The sequence below is a fragment of the Tachypleus tridentatus genome, chromosome 10 (genome assembly GCF_004210375.1).
Source record: "Tachypleus tridentatus isolate NWPU-2018 chromosome 10, ASM421037v1, whole genome shotgun sequence".
Lineage (NCBI taxonomy): Eukaryota > Metazoa > Arthropoda > Merostomata > Xiphosura > Limulidae > Tachypleus > Tachypleus tridentatus.
The window spans coordinates 151,757,538-151,774,749 of record NC_134834.1 but is presented as its reverse complement, the minus strand read 5'-3'; the positions used below and the strand labels follow the sequence as shown (position 1 = coordinate 151,774,749).

The 17,212-nt window shown below is 33.3% G+C and overlaps 1 protein-coding gene across 3 annotated transcripts in view; it reads right to left on the bottom strand.

Moving 5' to 3' along the window:
- Positions 1-237: 237 nt before the first annotated feature.
- The window catches only part of LOC143230645 (uncharacterized), a 33,205-nt gene continuing 16,230 nt past the window's right edge, over positions 238-17,212 (bottom strand). The window contains exons 8-11 of one of the 3 annotated variants that reach the window (XM_076464520.1): positions 9,904-10,072; positions 8,127-9,663; positions 1,595-1,706; positions 1,463-1,485 (exon numbers count right to left, since the gene is read on the bottom strand). In XM_076464520.1, coding sequence (XP_076320635.1) covers positions 9,493-9,663; positions 9,904-10,072 — 340 coding nt within the window. In that variant the 3' untranslated portion in view covers positions 1,463-1,485; positions 1,595-1,706; positions 8,127-9,492. Of the gene's footprint in view, positions 1,486-1,594; positions 1,707-2,778; positions 3,692-8,126; positions 9,664-9,903; positions 10,073-17,212 lie in introns of those variants that run through there. The other 2 variants (XM_076464518.1, XM_076464519.1) reach the window with 2 other exon arrangements.

The following is a 17,212-nucleotide window of genomic DNA, read 5'->3' as shown; positions in this document are numbered from 1 at the left end:
TAAATGATGCATTTGTAAATCATTCAGTTATCTTGTTTTTCTTCAATTCCCTTTTATTTTTAATACACGGTAACACAACAATGTGTTTTTCATAATTTTTTCCCGAAAAAAAGTTTATATGCAACTTGTACCACTACAACACTTGTTCTAATGTTGTGTTTACCATATGGAATTGCCGGAAGGATGGATCTCCAAAATACGAAACTACACGCGAATAAAAATCAACAACCAAGAAAATGCGATTCAATATTGTTTATTCAGCATATTTACAACGTACATGACAACGATTATCACGATACATACATCTAGTTAATTTCAAATACAAATATCTCACACTTTAAAAAGAGACGGCACAGTGTTCTCATACTTTATTTTTCAACCCCAGATACAAAATTCAGAACCATTTGGAAACTAAAATTAAAAATTTATGTAGCTTGTTGACCTTGGTGAACACTAACACTAATCCAAATAAAAAGTAAAACTGTCTTTATTTAAACAAAAGATACAAAGACTAAACAATCTAAACACGTAAAATATATATTATTGTTCCAGAAAATAACAAAGAACATTTTTCTCTCTTACTTTTAAAATGTTTCTAAAGTTATTACAGTAAGTAGTTCTGCAAAACTCAATCTTCTCGTCTGCACTTTATTTTGTTTTGGACATTCAGAATACTGTTGATATATTTCTTTTTAACATCTTCACCTGACTGAAAGTGGTTTCTTCAGGTAATTTATAAATATGATAAGACTGACTATACAAACATACATACAATACTTATTTAACCGACTTTTGCCATGGAGTGTGTGTACCTATTCAAAGCAATGTAACAAATTATCTTTACTACAGATGTGGGAAGACTAGAATCTGTTCTCCTTTCGTCAAGCCAGTGTCAGTTGATTAGCAAACTCAATCAACCTCAAGTCACGCTCTTTCTCTTGGCACGAGTCTCAAGATGGTAGCCTTTCAGGCTGCAGTCATCAAATTCCACCCTGTGGACCTCAGCTACTGCTATTCGCTTTGATCTCACGAGGGAGACTATTCCTATAAGCTCAACGTCCTGGCTCGTTTCTAGCCGAATATCTAGCCCATTGCATGCGTTTCTGATTTTAGCCCATAGCCTAACTTCAATGGTTTTTTCAACGACTCCATCTTTGGTTACCCGCATGTCTCTCTCAGATTGAGAGTTGGAACATTTTCTTACTGTTAGTTCTCCGCAGACGACATCTTTATCATCTTTGATAATGAACTCATCACCCTTCTCCATGGCAACAACGGTAAAACCGTAACCATTTGGATCCGTGTCAGACCAAAAATAATTTTCATTGTAGTTCAGGCTCTCGCTTTCAAAGGTCAGCCGCTTTCCATAGCCCATTCCGATTGATTTTAAATTCAAGGCCTTGCCATCGAACTGATAAAGGTCGGTTTGAATGATTCGAACCCTGTACTTAAAACCTGGTACAATTCGCCTATCTATGTAGGTACCTGTGAAAACATTCAAGAAAAGAATATAAAATTGTACGTGTGTACACATATACACACACGGAAAGTATTATCTTATAATTAGAAAATGACAATTTTATTAACCTCTTACCAACGACAGGAAATTCATAATTTTGCAGACCACTGATGGTGTAAACTGTTGGTATATCTTCGCCACGTATTGTAAGACCGGTATCTACATCAGAGATGCGAGTGGGAACCTGCTAACAAAACCAATCAAAGAATACTTGAGGTCAGTACATTGTTGTTATAGAAGGCAAATATTAACCCACCAGTAGCTTGGGAGTGGGGGAGGATGTGTTACAAACACTAACCGTTTATATTCATGTCTACGTAGCTACTAACTAATATGTAAAATAGAGGTTCTTCCACTTCATAGATTCCATCCACACTCCCACTATTTTCAGATATGCATTTTAAATAAAATGATGTACGTCTCACATGTTTCCAAACCCTCCTACAGTCAGATATAAGACTGTATCACTTGTGGTATGGTAGTGTTCTTTTTAAGGAAAATATTTATTTGCACCAAATTTTTCCTTATTTCTTTTTGGAAAAGACCGGAATACATCCCATAGTTTGAAAACTGACTGATGCGAAACATATTACGATATTTCAATAACCAAGGCTTAAAATGCACGACAAATTTTGACTTCGTATCAAAAGTTTAAAATGTAAAATATATACATATATAGTTATAAAGTTAACCTACAGCACTGATATAATACAGTACAACCGATTCAACTTATAACTTACAAATGGGTTGTTTTGATTACCCTGGAAAACTCCGTTGCTAAACAGAAAAAATATCTATTAGGCGTAGCTCATACTATTAACATTACATGTTTGTTGTATAGCTCGAAAGGTACAAAATGGCTGTGTGTATCTGAGCTCGATGTTTAGTGTTATAAGCCCCATACTTACCGCGGTATAACTGAATGGAAGGATAGAGCAATACTGATACAGTTAATATGCTGAATATTGTTATATTACACAGGAAATCCAGGGCTTTGTTGGGGGATAACGAAACATCACATGCACTTAAAAAACACACACAAAAACCTATTATACCAGAAAGCGTATAAAAGACCCGTAAACAACAGTTTGTTACCTTGTTTAAAACAGTATATACAAACGAAATAAATTTTACGTTTTCTCATACCTAAAATACAAAGCGAGTATCAAAACACAGGCCTACTTATATTATTTGTTGAGAAGTAAATGAAGTGCCTCACTACTATTTGAGGCCTAACCAACCCTAATATTCAGTCCTACCTTCTGGGCGAAATCCAATATATCTGAAACGGGTTTGCTAACGCTATCTTCGTACAGAAATTGATTCTCCAAACTGCTAGAAAAAACTTGACTTTCGACAAGCTGAACTCGGTGCTTTTCGGCATCCCAGAATTCTTCCAGTCTCATGTTTAGTACATCATCATTATCATCTTCATTAGAGCAAAGAGGTTCAACACGGCGTTCATCTTTAATCTCAATATTGATGGGCTGACTCGGATAACAGTCCATTTCAAACCAGTCAAGTTATCCAAATGAAAAATTGTTTCTTAGAAAACTTTATTATTACGAAAATAATAAATTCTACGAGTTACTAGTTTTTACTTTGGTATAGTCTGAATTTTTACCAATTTTAACAATAAAAAATACTTATCACTTAAGCACTCTGTACAGATTTGTAATTATGTATATTTTGATCCCAGATAAAGGAACTTTTTAAACATAAAATGCAATTCCGTAAGTAATGTAAGCTGAAATTTCAATTTATGAGTCTATTACAAAAATAATAAGCGACGTTTACTTTTATAATCAGACCTTAATGGAACGGTTGTGAAAAGTACGCGTTTTTCAAATGCGATCCTTTATTACAAAACTTCAAACCTTTTAACATTAAAGACTTCTTCTCTTTCTTCTTTAACAACTGCACCTTAACGCCGGTTTTATAACACAAGTCTAAACTGCGTGATGTTCTTGTTATTGGTCTCTTTACTAGGAATCCACACACTCTGCACGTGATCGGGCGGATCCTCATTTTTCATTGGTCAACATTAGAACTTATTCCTTTTTCTAAAAATGATGCAGTTTTGACGTCGTGGGTATTGTATAACAGGGTATAGATGGAGTAACCATTTCCATCCCTACCCCTCCCTTCTGACATTCTACGTTCTTTCAACAATACTAAAGTAAAACGCACTACCAGACTGCGTCTTGGCAAGTTGCCAAAGTTTATTGAACGCTGCATGTTGTAAACAACGTAAATGGATTTATAATCATACTGTATGTTACGATATCTGACATACAGCCTACTGTCTTGAAAGCACACCCATGTAACAAAAACTAAATAAAAAATAATAATGTTTTATTACTAATACCAGGCACTAAATTAGCTTGAGATTAGTATAATAAGTTCATGTTCATGTTGCATGTTATAAGGTCTTCAATCTGTTAGAAATGTCTAATGGATAATCCGTTAATTTTATATTTACGCATTATTTCCATAGTTTTACAATATGAATATATACAGAAAATATTTAAAATGGTTAACTTTCACATTGCCAAGATATAAAACAGTTGTATATACCTTGTGATTATTTGAAACAATAGATATGCGATTAGTGAAAAAGACCACTAATTATCAATGTATTCTTTGATAGATTGTTTAGGTCAGTGTGTGTGTGTGGGGGGGGGGGGGTGTTGTCGGTCGTTTATAGTGTCCTGGTGGATTGCGAAAGGCGGAAGACTTTCGAAACGTCGTCCTCTACACTTGTCTCTCCACAACTGGCAGTTGCCGTCCATTCTACAGTTTCATCAATTATCAATGTTCAATAAATTCTTAAAACACCCTACATCAGATTAAATATGCTACAGAGAAAGTGACAGAGGATCTTAAAACTTAAAACAGTTTGATAAGTAGATAGAGAGATGGATAATAAATAAACAGCTAAAGAAAAAAAAAACACAACGAAATAAACGAATATTAATGCCACTGTTTTAAAGTAAATAATACACAAAATGAATCACTGAAATTTCTGTCATCTTCTCATATTTTTTCTTTTAATCTTGGACTTTTCAACCAACCCACGGCTGTTGCTATAAATAGCGCAATTATCCACAACGTTTTTACCTTTTATATAAGAGTTAAGTCAACCAATGAAAGCGAAACAATATTGACGTCAATGCGGACACCAAACGCCTACTGCATCCCTCCTTGTACCGCAGTATCATAAATTAATATTCCTGTCATGTCTTAAGCTATAGTATTACAATTCAACGTCAAACAATAAATAATAAATTCTTGGAAAAACTGATGTGATAAGACTGGAGTTTGTGTAATGTGACATTACAGCATGACTAAAGTGTTAAAATTATTGTTAACAAATGATATAGAAACTTATAGAACATACCGAGCACAAAGAAACTTACACAGAACAGACACCAAAAAATTGTTGAAAAATGTTATCCCTAGAACGATTTCTATGCCAACAGGACGAAACAGAACTACTGAACGTTTCGTGTACCAAATATAGCTGTTTAACACTTCGTTAGTTTACAAGGTTCTACCTAATTGCTGTTGCCAAAACAAGAATTAATGTCAGAATATTTTGAGGATTTAACATGTTTATTTCATTTTTGTTGAAACTGATATATCAGTTACGACATCATATCAAAATGTAGATGATATGCTGAAGTATTAGGTATTTTAAAACACAGAAACAAGCAAGAAGCAAAACTTGAACGAAAAAGATGCGATCTCTTCAGCTCATGCTTTAGAATATTCTGTTTGTTCGTGTTAGTCATACATCTATACACACAAACACGTACACGTAAACTTTATTTTGAATATATTGCAAGTCATTATATTCAATATGTTGACATGAACACATTACTTTAGAAACATGTTTGTTACAAAAGTGAACATTATTTTACAGACATGTTAGTCATAGCAGTAAACATTACTTTACAGATATACTTACGATAGTAGTAAAGTTGTACTCAAATTTTCTTTCGAAATTTTCATGGACGTTTGAAGGTCAAATATTTTATATTTTAAAGCAATGATGCAGTGGTTGACGTAAAGATTAAACTGATTTTGATTGGCTACATATAGAGTTATAAAACCAATTTTGTTTTCCTTTTCTGTATAATTTGTTTTCCCTATAAAATAGTTCCAGAAATTTAGCACACGCGATGACACTTGAATTTTGTTATTGTCAAATAATTAACTATGTTTGGTTCTCAGGAGGGAAACTACAGTTCTCCATATAACTCAATAAATACGAGTATTCACTTGCCTTTTAGGAATTTAACATTTTGTTTGGTAATTAGACAGTCTCTCCTTTTATTTATTGCTGAAAGCGGAAATGTCTAAGTTTCACTCTTTGTAAAATAGTTTTGAAGGGATGAAAATATTTTCCCAAAACTTGATAAAATTAATTTGCTGGTTTAATTAAATGTTATCCTGCATGTAATTTTTATTAGTATACTAGGTTTTTGATTAATTTCCATTTTGAAAAACAAAGCATTGCAGTTTGTCTCTCTCTCTCTCTCTCTCTCTTAAAAGTCAAAATGTATAAACTATCGTTTCACAAATAGAAAAATATTAACACTCAGAACCTTGAAAACTACGAATCTGAAAGACACGAGACAAAACGGTAGAATAAAGCCCCATGACCAAATACGACAGATTACTTACTACCTAGTGTACCACAAACTGCTGTAAAACTAAGATTACAACATGTATTTTAATAGATCACTGAAAACATGCTCCAATTTCTCATAAGATTTCAGGAATTTTGGCTCGTTGCCAAGTTCTACTTTTGGCTTTTTACTTAACACGTGATAAATGTACGTTATATCTTACCTCATTAATAAGGTATATTATACTTTGAAACTCTCATAGTGACTTATAGCTTAACTACCCGTATAAAATGCACCACTACTTCCTGTTTCGTCACGCAGACCCGTACAGAAAAAAAAAAAACAACACTGAAAACACAGTATTAAATCTTAATTCATTAGGCTTAAGATAGTTAATCTGAGTATAATTATTCGATTATCGTTATAAAATTTCACTATTTAAAAAAATACACGAAGTACAATCTTTGTTGGATGACACTTTTACTGTTTGGCGCTATTGTAACGAAAATTACTCAAAACGAATCAAATACAATAACCACAAAACACAAGTTACAGCTAAAATAAAATTTATGGTTCGATAAGGACAGTTTTTGTTTGTTTTTCAACAACAAAAGAACATTTGAAGGAAATCATTGAAAATCAAATGAGTTTAATTCACTGCGTTAAACACGATAAAATGGTTTCAAACATTGCTACTGTGGAAAGTACATGGAAATATATAAAGTGTTCTTCTATAAAACGTTACTCAAAATTATAATAAGCTAATAAAACTTGGCAGAGAGAGGTGGTACTTGTCCCTTACATTTTACAACGAATTGCACATATTATGATCTAAACTTAACATCGTAGTTAAACTAAATATTTCTATTAAAACTGTACATAGATGGTTACGTCTCTTTAATTCAGGTTTATAACAATATCATTTTCTATATGTCCCTGCTTTTAATTAAATTTACATTAAAAACCGAAGCCTGGAGTTAAGTGTAAACACGGAAAATCTTTCGTGACAAAGTACAAGTTGCCAGTATTGTGTCATCGTGCACGTGAAGAATTTTCAGAAAATTGGGGTGACTCAGACACACACGGTCAAAGCACGTGAATAGCACGTGGAAGGAGAGTTGATAGTTTCAATTCGATCTGGAGCAGTGACTTGTTCAGGTTTACCCGTAACTTACCTAACTCTGACTTAGGCCTAAAGTTTTCGTTTTGCTGCCGTTTATTTAAGATTTGCTCAGTTTTCTTTCATATGCAATAAAATACAAATTGTGAAGTTGTATGTAACCATTTCTACACATAATTTAACTAAAACAAAATAAATACAAGACAGAAAAAATCAATGAGAATATAACGAATAAATTATTATTATTTCATTTTTCTTGTCTCATCATCACAGTAATGTACTAAGTCACCTTTCGAATGGTTACCGAAGTTACTCATTGAAATATGAAGTCATTCACGTGTTTTATTTTAAATATAAATGTATGCAGAAGCTTAGAAAAGATTCAAATACACCATTCAACATACACTAACCGTGCAGGGCAATTTGTTGCCCCGTAAGAGAGCTGTGGCGCCAGTGCTCACTTAGGGTGCCTAACCATCGTAGGGAAGACAGTGCATGGTGGCTATGAGCGATTTGCAGCCTTGTATAGTAATCTCGGTTGAATTTTGTTTTCATGTCCAAAGACAAAACACATTTACTTCGCTATTGGTGAGCAACGTACTAATTAATGATAAAACTCACCTGGAGTCTCAAGAGATTGGACCTTACCTTATCATGCACCCTTCATTGTTCACTTTTCGTGTCCTTTTCTGAAATTCTCAAAAAATATTTTTTTTACGGAATACGATTTTTCTCAAGGAAGGATACATGTTGAAAGGTTATAATAAATCACATCATAATGAATACAATATAAACTCAATAAATAAAATAAATAATGTTTAAGATGATAATTATTTTCTACTGTTTATCTTACCTTTCATTTTATGTTACTTTACAATAATTTGAGTGGCAGACAGGGAGTTGCTGATACTTCATGTCAGTATACTCGTGACATTATCCTGGCTTACAACCGGCTATGGCCAATTTCGTTCCTACCCTGCCACACGTGTGTTTCACCAACAATGACACTGGTCGTGTATTTTGTTGTCACCAGCTATAATGTTTCAACAACAATGACACTGTTCGTGTATTTTGTACGATGTAAAACGAAGCTACCAACTACGTCTAGAAACAAAATAAATGTGAACAAATAGGTCGGATTGAGTGTTTTAAGAAAATGTTTTACATTCAGTAGAATGTAAATTTCAACCGTTTTTTTCTGAATCTCAAAACGCACCAACAAGAACCGGAAATGACGTTTTATGGCGTCATAGACAACACAAAACTCATTCTGAAGCTATTTATCGATTTCTAACTTTGTTATTCATGAAAGACAATTAGATCCGCGTGTAAAGTGTTCATGATGTACTATCTTCCCCCTACGTGTTTAAAAACACTTTTCTAAGTTTTTTTTTCTCAATTTCTGGCCACAAATGACAGGATTTCGCTTGAATAGTCGCTTGGTACTTGAAACACTGATAACACAGAACTGTTTCTGATGATATTCACCGCTTTATAACTCCGTAAACATCGAATCTGCGTGTTAAATTCTTCACCTTCGTTGGGCTCCACTACGCGCAGCAAATTCATTTTTTTTTCCTGCACATTTGAATGGAGAAAATAAAGTTCACGACAGGAAACTGAGGCGAAATGGAAAAATTCTGTCCCCACTGCAAGTCTATATGCACACAGGATAAAAATTTCGCGAAGTTGGGAGTTGCACATCGCTTAATAATGTTTTTTTTTTCCAGTATCATACAAGCAAGAGTTTTATTAGAGTATGATGCCATAATCAGCCAGAGTCATTCTACCCAAAACCAGTTTGATTAATATTTATTTATTTGTGATGTAAAATACATTATTTCATTCACAAACTGCCGAAGCTTAGTTTCGATAGTACCAGAAACCTGAATCAAAATATTTATATACAGTCGCATTTTTTGAAGAATTATATAGGTATGTTTTTCTTTTGAACTTGAAACTTTATCATAGTAATTTAGGAAACATTTTATTTCTATATCAATAAGATGGAGACTTGATTTCTCCACCATCAAGTATTTGAATGAATGGATTTGTTCGGAAATTCCATTTAAATCAAATTAGTTTGTACTACTCATTATATCATATTTTAATATCAGACTTTAATCGTCGACATTTCATCGCAAGTTGTTTCACAAAGTGGATTGTGATAAGAAAACAGGAAAAATCATTTAAAAATTTTGAAATAAGCTAACTGTAAGTTAAGAGAAAAAACACGAGTCTTGACAGTTTTTGTTGCTATACAATAAGACTGAGAAATTTCTAACTTGCCACATGATGTACACCGTAAGCATTAACAAAAACAGTGCTAAAGCAAGAATTAGTATTGACACATTACTGTGGCTCTCTAGACGGTCTCGGACAGCTTCAATCTGAAACAGAGGAAAAATATGCGTTAAGTCTACAGGAAAAAGAAGTTCTTATGTATATAAATAAATATAGTTGAAAACTGAGAATGACAGATGTGATATGTATACAGAACATAATAGATGTGTTGTGTATCCAGGGTAGGATAGTTGTGTTACTATATTATAATGGTATTACATCTACATCAAGAAATAACACTGCTGTTATATGTACATCTAGAAGTAACACTGGTATTATATCTCTACCTTTTTAATAAATTCCTTGTCTTCAGATGTAATATTTGTCTCTCTAGTCTCTTTATGTGAGGTCATTTTGACCGCCGGTGATGAAGGAAACATAATGGATGACTGTTGTTGTATATCCAAAGATTCAGATGACAGGAGCACCGAATGAAATGGAAAGCTGCAGGTTAACCTGAAAAAAACAGTCAAAGAAGATTATTCAGGGTTCTCACATGTTCATTGTATTATAGTTTTGAGACCGTTATTTTATTCACTACACTAAATGGGTAAAAGTGTAAACAGAGGCAAGGTTCGATTCTCTCTACATTCTTAGCACTTATTTCAAATTATCATACAAGTTTCTGACAGACACAAATATTTCAGCCTTTATATTTTTAATCCTATTAACCAAAACAACAATGGTAGACAATATGATCAGAAATGTGACCAAGTAAAGGGGAAACATAGTTATCACACTGGTCACTGGTGACGTAACCTTTGTGAACAACGTGGAAGGAGTGTGTGTGTGTGTTTTTCGTATAGCAAAGCCCCAAAGGGCTATCTGCTCAGCCCACCGAGGGGAATCGAACCCCTGATTTTAGCGTTGTAAATCCGGAGACATACCGCTGTACTAGCGGGGGGCCGTGGAGGGAGATAAGTTAGTGTTTTGTTGACTTTCGAAGAAAGAATTCATACATTGACCAGAACTAATTAACATAAAACATCCGGCAAGTAGAAAATGGACAATAATTAAAGTATCTACGAAAATTCTGTGACATAATTCTGTAAAACTTTACGTTTTTAAACCCTTTCTTTTTAAATCATTGTCCATTGTTTAAAAACCTATCGTGTCCTTCTAGCAACACTGGGCAGTGTTGAAATTACTTTAGAAGTATATTGATGCACATTAACATATATATGAGCCATACTTAGAAATCGATTATAATTAATAGCATGAGCTCGGGTTCATCGGGTTTACAGGAATTATTTTAACGGTTTGGCTCTATGTCAACATGGTCACACTTTTTTCATAAGACAGTTAGAGATTGACAAAAGCCAAAAACAGAAACTTAAAGTAAATTGCCGTGATAGGGTTGGAAGGCAAAGTTGGAAAGACAAATGAAAGAAGAAATGTTATTGTATAAAACTCGGAGATACATAAATTATAAAAAAACGACGTCAAAACTAACAAAACGAATGAAGTCTGAAACCACATTAATGAGACTAGCTTCGTCTAAAAGTAACTTACCATAAATTCAAACACAACATGGGATTTGTTAGTTCATTTAGGGCGTCACATACATAAAAATGATCGTAAGGTTAGTCGTTACCACACATATTAAAATGTTTTATATTAGGATTTTTCAAGAAATTTGAGAATCCAGAAAAGGGATGTGTTGTAAGCCATATTTTCAATGTTTTATTTTAATTGTTTACTAGAGGGAGCTGTTAACACGGTGATCACTAGTTTAAAAAAAAAAATAACAGTATACCCAGAATATTCTTCAATGTTAGTCTAGAAACAAAGACCCATTATAAATACGATAATAACCGGTTCGAAAGTGATTGAAAAGTGAGTGAAGTATCCAGATCAGATAATCGATCGATTAACCATAGAACTGTACAAGGTTATTTATACGTTGGTCTCAGTATCATTATCGAGCAAATGTTTGCTGAACGTTCAAATATTATACGACTGTGTAAAAGTGATCGTAACTTGTAGCAGGCTCTGTGGAATAAATTAACTAATTTGTTATTGCTAAGTAGACCAGATCTCACATTATTCATACCACTAAGAAATAAAATATCCATAAAACAAAACGAGTGATAGGGTACATTGAATAATTTATTTTGTTAGCTTTTGGCCCGGCATGACCAAGGGGTTACGGCGCTAGACTCGTAATCTGAGGGTCGCAAGTTCGAATCCCCATCGCATCAAACATGTTTGCCGTGGAAACGTTATAATGTTACGGTCAATCCCACTATTAGTTGGTAAAACAGTAGCACAAGAGTTGGCGGCGGGTGGTGATGACTAGCTGCCTTCCCTCTAGTCTTACACCACTAAATTACCGACGGCTAGTGCAGATAGCTCTCATGTAGTTTTGCGCAAAATTCAAAACAAACCAAACTCAGCTTCCCCATAAATTTACTGCTTTTACAGCATTTGGAGAAAACTCATTCCAAACACTAACTATTCTGTTCAAAAATTGTCTTAGCTGAAGATGACCCCTACCTCGATAAAGGTTTTCTTAGGTGACTCATATTCCTACCCTTCTTACAAGTATACGACACACCACCCCTAGCAATTCCTTTAAACACGCCATTTAGATGACCCTTACCTCGATAAAGTTTTTCGTATGTGACTTATATTCATACTTTTATTATCAGTAGACGATGCACCAACCATAACTATTCTCTTAAACACGCAATTCAAATGACCCCTACCTCGATAAAGTTTTTCACGTCACTCATATTCCTACCTGTCTTACCAATGGACGTTACACTAACCCTACCAATTCCTTTAAACATGCCATTCCGATGGCCCCTACCTCGAAAAAGTTTTTCTTACGTAACTCATATTCCTACCTGTCTTACCAGTAGACGATGCACCAACCCTGGCAATTCAGTTAAACACACAATTCAGATTCCCACAAAACGTCTTTTTTAAAGAGTTCTTCGCATATTCTTGTATTACATTCTTCCCATCCCAGTTATCAGCCTAGCATCTCTCTCCCTAACCACTTCCAACAACTCAACGTACTTCCTGAGGTAAGAATCACAAGAATGAATACAATTCACAAAATATTGTGTTACCAATGGTCTATACTGTAACTTTAGATTTGCATTCAATATTTCTATATTTTTTTCAAAAGCTTATTAACGAGAGCCGTGGGGGTGTATAATGTGACGGTCAATCCCACTATTCGTTGGTAAAAGAGTAGCCCAAGAGTTGGCGGTGGGTGGTGATGACTAGCTGCCTTCCCTCTAGTCTTACACTGCTAAATTAGGGACGGCTAGCACAGATAGCCCTCGAGTAGCTTTGTGCGAAATTCCAAAAACAAACAAACCAAAACTTATTAACGAGACCATTATTAAAAAACAGCTAAAAACAAAAGTATTGAGATAAATACGAAGTGTTAAACCTTTGTAAAATTTTAAAAAATATTTTACGAAACGGGAAATAAAGATATTTTATTGCTAAACAATTTGGTTATAGCCTCTTTAAACTTGTATTATGTATTTATATAGATTTAATCTAAGACACTATTTACGCTGTTTTGGAAGACTTAAATAGACTGGTCAACCATAACGCTAGGATCTTTCTTTTTCATTACACTCTTGAGGTTATTCGTATAAATGTTTACACAAAATTCAATAAAATTAGAAACACTATATTACCACTTCGTTTAACATTGATTTCAGGCCTGAGCTTATGAATGAGCAAACAAAGGATTTGTTCATTATGTAACTCCGCTATGTTTGTTTGTTTGTATTGAATTTCCCGAAAGGTTATATGAGAGCTATCTGCGCTAGCAGTCATTAACTTAGCAGTTTAAGACTAAAAGAAAGGCTGATAATTATCACCACCCCTCTTTTACCAACAAATAGTGGCATTGACTATCACATTATAACGCTCCCACGGCTGAAAGGAGAAGCATGTTTAGTAGTGACGGGAATTCGAATCCGCGACCCTCGGATTACGAGTCGAGCGCCCTAACCACCTGGCCATGACCTTAACAAATTAGATATAACGATAATGTTCATTATCATAGGTCGTGTTTGAATACATGACAGCCGTCATTCGTACTTCATGAATTAATTTGTCCTTGGTGTCAGCAAAAAGACTGATGAAACGAGTAAAAAAACATGTTAACAAACAAAACAAACGTACATGAACGCGTTCTAAGGCAACGTGATGAGCTCTTTCACAAGTTCAGGTCTGAAATTCGCATGCATTACCTTGCATTTATTATAATTAAAGTCACCTGCCATTTATTTGACAAACTCATCGGACGATCAGCAAATTTAAGTAATTTATTGACCAGTCCTTGATCTATGTCATGTCATGGTGTAAAGCAAAAAGTTTGTTTGTTTTTAATTTCGCACAAAGCTACTCGAGGGCTATCTCTGCTAGCCGTCCATAATTTAGCAGTGTAAGACTAGAGGGAAAACAGCTAGTCATTACCACCCACCGCCAACTCTTGGGCTACTCTTTTACCAATGAATAGTGGGATTGACCGTCACATTATAACGCCCCCACAGCTGAAAGGGTGAGCATGTTTGGCACGACAGGGATGCGAACCCGCACCCCTCAGATTAGGAGTCGCTCGCCTTAACACGCTTGGCCATGCCGGACCCAAAGTAAATAGAGCAAAGGTACTGGCATTGAACCCTGGAGTACCAACTTGTGACATTACTCCAGTTTGTGATATAATTCCTTTAATAGCAACTCTCTAATTACTTCTATCCTACCACTTTCTATCCAATGAATCCAATTATTCCTTCTCACTTAGTAAGTTCATTTTTAACAATCTTTTTATGTGGTACCTTGTAGAATACTTTAAGCAATAACAAAGTGGTTATTAAGGAAATTAGCAGGAACCATGAAGTCTAAAATGTATTAATAAAAAAAATGTAGAGCGAAGCCTAAAAGAACAAATTAAAGAGACAAGCGAGGTCGGTGACACCAAAGTTGATTAGTGAAGTGTCGCGGTGCTTAATAAACAGATTTTTCATAACTTAATTAGTTTTATAGACGAGTTTAAAATTCATCGTCGATTAAAATAAACAAACATAACGTGTACAGGTGGCTCAATGGTATATCTAACAACTGAAACTTCTAACAATCAAAGAAAGTTCAATACTTTCCTGACAAAAGGAATAGTCATCTTTGTATACACTGCCATCTATCGATAATGTATGAACTAAATTATTGAAACTAAAATACCTTCAGATAACTTGTAACTATTTCATTATGAAATGTTATCCAAATTCAAAAGGAAATTATTAATTGAACATATAAAGGAAACTAAAATGAACTTTTTTAACGAATGAGCTATTATATAATCACAAGTTCATCAAGAATCAACGGTTGTCATGGAGATATTTTTTCTTTTGAAGATTGGTCTAGCTTTCGCTTCGTCACTAAACATTTTTCTGGATTTTTTTTCTAATTTATCACTCAACAGACTTCCAAACATCTCAAAATTATTTAATGATTAAAACGAGGGGTTTTAAAACTTTATCTACAAAAGGATATTATGGAAATAAAACTTAGAAATTATAGTCTGAAAAAGATTAGTATTTCATAAACTAAACCAGAGAAGTCAACCAATATTAAATATAGTATATTATGATGTGAAAAATGTCAGTATTAGATAACTTGAACCAGAGAAGTAAACCAGAATTAAACATGGTATATTATGGTGTAAAAATGCCAGTATTTCATTAATTCAAGCAGAGAAGTAAAGAAGTATTAAACATGATATACTATGGTGTAACAAATGATAGTATTTTATAAATTTAACCAGAGAAGTGAACCTGAATTAAACGCGGTAACCAATGGTGTAAAAATGTCAGTATTTTATAAACTCAACCAGAGGAATAAACCAGTATTCAACATGGTAGGTTATGGTGTGAAAAATGTTAGTATTTTATAAATTCAACCAGAGAAGTAAACCACTATTAAACATGATATACTATGGTGTAAAAATGTCAGTATTTAATAAATTGAACAAGAAAAGTTAACCTGTATAAAACGTATGATACTATGGTGTAAAAAAATGTCAGTATTTTATAAATAGAACCAGAGAAGTCGGCACGTATTAAATAGGTATATTATGTTGTAAAAAATGTTACTGTTTTATAAACTAAACCAGAGGAGGAAACCTGTATTAAACATGGTACACTATGGTGTAAAAAAATGTCAGTATTTTATAAACTGAACCAGAGAAGTAAACTAGTATTAAACATGGTATATTAAGGAGAAAAAATATGAGTATCTAAAAATTTAATCAAATAAGCAAAGCAGTATTAAGTATACTATATTATGGTATAAAAGATGCCAGTCCTTTATAAATGGAACCAGAGAAATAAACCTCTATTAAACATTCGAAACTGTGGTGTAACAAATGTCACTATTTTATTAATTTAACCACAGAAGTGAAGCAGTATTAAACATGATATACTATGTTGCAAAAAATATCTGTATTTTAATAACTGAGCCAGAAAAGTAAACCCATATTAAACACAGTATATCATGGTATACAAAATGTCAGTATTTTATAAATTGGGTTAGAGAAGTAAAACTGTGTTAAACATGGTATTTATTGTGCAAAAATATCAGTATATTATAAATGAATGAGAGAAGTTAGCCTGAATAAAACGTGGGATACTATGCTGTAAAAATGTCAGTATTTTATAAATTGAACCGGAGAAGTCAATCTCAATCTCTATTAAACATTGCATTTTATGGTGCAAAAAAATTCAGTATTTTATAAACTGATCCAGAGAAGTCAACGTCTATTAAACATTGTATTTTATGGTGTAAAAAATTTAAGTATTCTATAAACTGATCCAGAGAAGTTAATCTATATTAAAAAGAATATACTAAGGTGTGAAAAATGCCAGTATTATATAAATGGAACTAGAGAAGTAAACCAGTAATTTTAATTTAACAAATTAAACCTGAAAAGTAGCCTGTAATAAACATGGTACACTATGGTGTCGAATATGCCAGTATTGTAGAAATTTAACCAGAGAAGCCAACCTTTTTTGACCGTCGTATGCTATGGTGTAAAAAATGTCAGTGTCTTATAAACTAAACCAGAGAAGTAAACCAGTATTAATATGGTATACATCGGTGTAAAAAAATTCAGTATTTTATAAATTGAATTAGAGAAGTAAACCTGCATCAAGATGGTATAAATTGGTGTAAAAAATATCATTATTTTATAAATTGGACAAAAGAAGTAAACCAATATTAAACATGGTATATTATGGTGTAAAAATGTGAGTATTTTATAAATTCAACCACAAAAGTAAACCAGTATTAAACATGGTATATTATGGTGTAAAAATGTGAGTATTTTATAAATTCAACCACAAAAGTAAACAAGTATTAAACATGGTATACTATGGTGTAAACAATGTCAAAATTTCATAAATTGAACTAGAGAAGTAAACCAGTATTAAGCAAAATATACAAACATGTAAAAATATCAGTATTCTATAAATTGAACCACAGAAGTAAACCAGTGTCAAACATGTTATATTACTGAGTGAAAAATGTATTTTATAAATTGAACTTCAATTTCTCATTACCTATAAAAAA